The sequence below is a fragment of the Marmota marmota genome, unplaced genomic scaffold (genome assembly GCF_001458135.2).
Source record: "Marmota marmota marmota unplaced genomic scaffold, marMar, whole genome shotgun sequence".
NCBI classification, from domain to species: domain Eukaryota; kingdom Metazoa; phylum Chordata; class Mammalia; order Rodentia; family Sciuridae; genus Marmota; species Marmota marmota.
Genome location: NW_026000026.1, coordinates 4,064,464 through 4,069,863, shown reverse-complemented (window position 1 = coordinate 4,069,863; position 5,400 = coordinate 4,064,464). Strand labels below are relative to the sequence as shown.

General features: G+C 53.4%; 1 protein-coding gene across 1 annotated transcript in view; it reads left to right on the top strand.

Annotated features, from left to right (window-relative positions):
* Nucleotides 1–582: 582 nt before the first annotated feature.
* Sdc4 (syndecan 4) overlaps nt 583–5,400 on the top strand; it is a 21,265-nt gene continuing 16,447 nt past the window's right edge. The window contains exon 1 of the mRNA XM_015478839.2: nt 583–739. Within this exon, the coding sequence (XP_015334325.1) occupies nt 668–739 (72 nt within the window). The 5' untranslated portion in view covers nt 583–667. The remainder of the gene's footprint in view (nt 740–5,400) is intronic.

Sequence of the window (5,400 nt, the reverse complement as noted above, 5' to 3'; positions counted from 1 at the left end):
TAATCCCTTAAAACAGAGGTCAGTCACTTTGTGACCGAGGTCTGCTGCCGGTTGCCTGTTTTGTCCAGCTAAGAATGATTTTTACAGTCTTAAATGGTGGTGGTGGGGGGGCGGAGTCAAAAGAATATTATTTCGTAACTCGTGGAAAATTGTTCAAAATTCTGATTTCAGTGTCCATCGGTGATGTTTGATCAGGACACAGGCAGGCTCAGTCCTCTAACACTTTATGGCTGCTTTGGAGCCACCAGGTTCGGATGGCTTGGATGGGGATTGATATAGTCCTTTACGAAAGTTTGCTGTCCCCAAGCTACCCGCGTCCTCGTCCCGCAGCCTCCGACCGACGACGCATCGGGTGGCCCTCATGAAAGACCTTGGCCAGGTCCTCCGTTCCTGGGCCTCGGTTTCCCCAGTTATGAAATGGGGACAGAGACAGTGCTGCCCGGGGTCCCGCCTGGCGGTGCCCCGGGTGACCGGGCGGTGGAGGTCCCGGAGGCGGGCTGCGCGCGGGGGCGGTCCCCGGGGTTTCCAGCTCGGCGGGCGGCGCAGCGCCCCTGGCCCGGCCGCGGCGGGGAATTCCGGCGGGCGGGGCGGGCCGGGCGGGGCCGCCGCCTATAAGAGGGGCCCGCGCCGACCGGGGCCACTCGCCGCTGCCCTGGGCCCCGCGAACATGTCGCCCGCCCGCGCGCTCGCGCTCTGGCTGCTCCTCTGCGTAGGCGTCTCCGCAGCCTCGGCCGAGTCGGTAGGTGCTCGCGGGTCCCGGGGGCGGGCCGGCGCCCCTTTGTTACCGAGCCGGGTCCGGTGCTGCGCGCGGGGCGCCGCTCCCAGCCGGATCCCCAGGTCGGAGAGAGTTTNTGTGCTTGAGGTCGTGCCGGGCTGGAGGTCGTGCCGGCCTCTGTGTTACGCGCGGGGAGTGGACGGCTGAGCCGGACCTCAGTTCTGGCGCCCGCCTTACCGTTGACTCGGAGGAGGCCAGGCCTGCCCCTTCTAGTCCCACCTTCCCGGCTGCACAAGGCTACGGAGAAATGGGGCGACTACTGCTTCTTTGGGGTTCCTAGAAAGTGGGGACCTCGATCTTTCAAGGGCACACAGGAGCGGTGGTTTAGAGGCAGCTGAGCTTCCGTTTTCTCCAAGTGTTGACCGCACAGGGGGAAACTGAGGCACCCACCTCCAGCGGGGTTACAGGGGACTGGAGTGGGGAAGGCCTCCGTGAGCCTAGAGAGATATTTCCTTTCCACCTTCTGCAGGTCCCCAGGACAGGTTACATAGCCCTGGGCCACCAGAAGCTGCATGGCGGCAGCCAGCTGGGGAGGAGGGAGGTATCTCCTCTGGGAAGTTGGGGGCACAGGAATGGCTGGAGTGGTGATCTACCTCCAGGAGCTTGAACTGTGTGCCCTTTAGCCCCAGTGTTGGGGGAGTGAGTTCCTGGGGTTTAATCATTAATGTCAATTCCTTTGAAAGCCCTGAGTCTCCTTTTCCTCTCTACTTAGGGGTAAGTTGATTCTATCAGTCTCTAGTTGTGGAGTGAGTGAACCCTAGCAATACCCCCTCTTCTCCACATCCCCCCAGCACAATTCCAGGCTCACCTTGCATACTGCAAAGATTTAGTGCTTTTGGTGTGTCTGGTCCTGTTCTAATAGTTTTCTAATGGCTCTATCAACTAACTTAATTTCAACAACCCTACTGTTTACTGTTCTTAAACTGGTCCTGAGGCTAGAGAGGTTAAGTAACTTGCCTAAGGTCACACAGCTAATAAGAGGTTGAGTCAGATTCAAATTAGACAGCCAGGCTTCCAAGTTCCTGCTTTTATCTTATTCTGAGGGGCTGTTGCTGTGTCCCATCCTGGAATAACTCAAGACTGAGATTTGCTGGGTTTGATCTAGAATCTGTTGAAATTGGGGGGCTGGAAAGCCTCAAAGGATTTTACAGTGCAAGTACACAGAAGCCCAGAGTGGGGCACTTGGAGAGAGGTTAGAGCCAAGACTGGAACCAGCTTTCTGCCCCATTGCAGTGCTAGTGGGGCCTTAAGGGGTTGGGATCAGCAGTTAGGGAGGCATCTGAAGGAACATTAGCTGGGCCTTGTGGGATAAAAGGAAAGGACCCAGAGGTGGCTGAGGTCACCATGTGGACAGTCACGTGTCGGTCTCAGCTCTGGGTCTGCTGAGCCTGCAGGTGCTTCACAGGAGGTGCAGACTGCTGTGTACTGGGACAGTCAGAAGGATGTGGTTTGGGGGAGGGGTTGTGTCTATGCTGTGTAGGGTGACCCAGGATGACCGACCCATCAACTTGGGCAGCTGCGTCCTGAGAGAGGTATCAGTCTCTCAACTTGACCTTTGCTCTCCCCTTCCTGGCTAATGTCAGACCTCTTGCCTCTAACTGGGGCACAGGTCTTCCTCATTTGACTTTCCTTCTCCCACCTTGTGGCCCAAAAGATCAGACCAAGTCTCAGTTGGCTTAGTCATAGAGACGAACCAGCCTTCCTTTTTTGGTGGAGAAAAATGAGGCCCAGGAAGAAGGAGTTTGCTAGCAGTTATGATTTGTTGAGTGCTTTCCATATGTCATCTAGTGCATTTTATCTTCACAAAAAGCCCAGTATGTGGCGATTATATTGTATTATACCCACTTTCCAGATGAGGGAACTGAGAGAGAGGTAAGATGGTAGCACCTTGGGGTAGTCGAGAGCATCCAACTTGAGGCCATCAGAGTTCTTGTCTAACTACTAGTCCTTTTTCAATTTTAGGTTTGATCCAAAGCCAGCTCTTTCCTGGGATGGTGCATCCCCTACCTTGGTGCCACAGGTTTTGGGAAGGAACCCCAGAGCGAACACCCAGCTGCTCTCTCCTCTGTCTGCAGGGTTTGCCATCCTAAACCAGTTCTTCCTGTCCAGCTGGGAGTATTCTCCTGGTCTGCCTTCCTGCCACTCCCTCCTTGGCCAATTAAAGGCAGCCTTGTTTGGGGAGTGGGGAGGGATGGAAGGGGGGCAAAGGTGTTGCTGCCCGGGGGCACAGTCCACTGACTTGGCACCAAGCCCAGGCCGTTCTGGGGAAGTGTTCCCCAGCCACCAGGTGTACTTCAACTTAAAGACATTTCTGGTCTTCTTGAGAATTCTTTCCTTGATTGCACAGAAGTGAGGGTGGGGAGGAAGCCCAGTGGATTCTAGGACCCTTGAGTATCCAGTGAGAACCCTTGGGACTCTGTGGGAGCCCAGAGAGTTACCAAACATCTGGGGAACTATTTGGGCTGGGCTGTGGAGGGCTTCATGAGGTTAGAGGGAGGTCCCTTGCCCTGTTGAATCGATGACCCCCATCTGTAAAATGAGGAGTTTGAGCTGGATAGCTTCAAGAGCCCTTTCCAGCACTGATATTTCATTAACAGCTAAGTACCAACTATCCAGAAGGGGTTGTGGAGCCACAAAGACATCCAAGACATTCCCTCTAGGGACTTAATATGCTGCCCCAGATTCTGGAATGGGGGAAGCCCCTCCCACACACAACCCTAGGGCAGGAACTTTGCTTCATTTATTTTGGTTAAATACCTGTCCCATAGTTAGTTCTCAGGAAATGTTTGTATGAATGAATAAATTCATGCATGTAACTTCATTCTAAAAGGTGCATTGAGGTTATATATTACTAGTATGAATGTCTCCCAGTAATACTGTGAGGTATTTTTATCTCCATTTTTTATAGGAAACTAATGCTCAGAGGAATGTAGTGGCTTGCCAAGGTCAAAATCAGGTCGACTGATAGTGCAAGATGTCTGGTTTGATCATTCTCAGAACATTCCAGATAAGGAGATTTGCTGGGTTTGATGGTAAATGCCTTGGGTCCTATTTCTACATTGTTGGATGTCCTTGAGCAAATATGCCCTGTGTCTGGGTCTCAGTGTCCCCACCTCTAAAATAAGGGGTTAGAGCCCTTTGCTTGCTACAGGTCCTTCCTCCCCCCACCCCAGAGCCCATTGATGAGGGGAGCTTCTTGGCCCCCTTAGTAGAGAGTCCGAACAAGAGCCCGACTCAAAGAGAAGTGGGGATGGACATTCAGCTCCTGCCATCTCCAGCTCCTGGAAACAGAAGGCTCTTCCAAGGACTTGGAGTGCTGAGCCGCCTTGAATGAGGAGCTAGAGAGGCCAGGCTGGGCTCCAGCCCCAGCTCCCTGTTGAAAGGAATTGGCTTCTAGTTGTCCTGCGGCCTCCTGGGCTGGATGGGTGGGAGTGATTTCCAAATGAACCCTTAAAATGGGGGGAAGGGGTAGATGGGGCTCTGTGAGTCTCTGTGGGCTACTGTTACCTGCCTGAGCCCCCATTTCCTTTCAACATCTTGGCTAATAGGATGGCTCTGTGGTGGGGGTGTGGAATGGATATGAAGGCTTTTACCTTGTCCTTTGGGGGGTCAGCATCTTAGTGTCCAGGAGTCCAACAGGAAGTACTTGTACGAAGCCCTGTGTGAGGACTTTGACACTGGTCAGAGTTCATCCAGTCCTCAAAATGGGTCTTTAGACCTCTGCAGAACTGGGGGCACATCCCCCACACACAGCAAAACTGAATGTGAGCTCAGAACAAAGCTGGTGGCACCGTGCAGATGTGACTTGACCCAGGGTTCTGGGACACTTCTGAGGCCTCCTCCTTGCTGCCGGGGCTGTTGGGAGGCCTGGAAGCATTGGTTTGGTGTGAGGCAGACCCAACTCCAGATGTATTCTGTCTCCGTCTTACTAGTGACCCGACTGTGGACATGCTGGGCAGCCTCTCGGCCAGCTTCCCAGTCTGTTAAGAAGGCTGGTCATGCTGGAGTGTAGCTCAGTGGGAGCTGCCTCGCCTGCTCCAGGTGGGTTCCATCCTCTGCAAAACAGGAAAAAAGGGGGACTGAAGCAGCAGGTAAGGAGTAGACACCAGGGTTCATGCCCAGCACCCACCCCCCCAAATCACCGTGCTTTCTGGAGAGCTTAAAGATAACAAGGCTGCAAATAAAGGCACGTAGAATAGTACAGCGCTTAGCCGAGAGGAGACGGAGGCATTCCCTGGTGACTGTCCCTTCCTTGCCAGGGCCTCTAGAAAGCTTTCTCCCCTCCCCCACATCTAACCCCACAGCTGGTGGCTGGAAAGGGAGGAGTCCCCTGTGGGGCTGATGGAGTCCAAATCTCCTATTTGTTTATCTTAGAAGTGGGCTGTTTGCTAATTATTGGATGGGTTTATATTTAAACAAGAACCAGTTCTTAGCAGCCACACCTGTCCTGTAGGAGCCTATTGCTGAGCAACTTGAGCAACTCTGCAGCCTGCAGAGAGAGGGGGCAGGGTGTTTCCTAAGGGTACTGGACCCTCAGGACATTGCCCAGGTCTCCTGTCACTCTCCTGTGTTGGAGGGACAGAATTCTAGGCTTTTTTTTTTTTTTTTTTTTTTTTTTTTTTTTT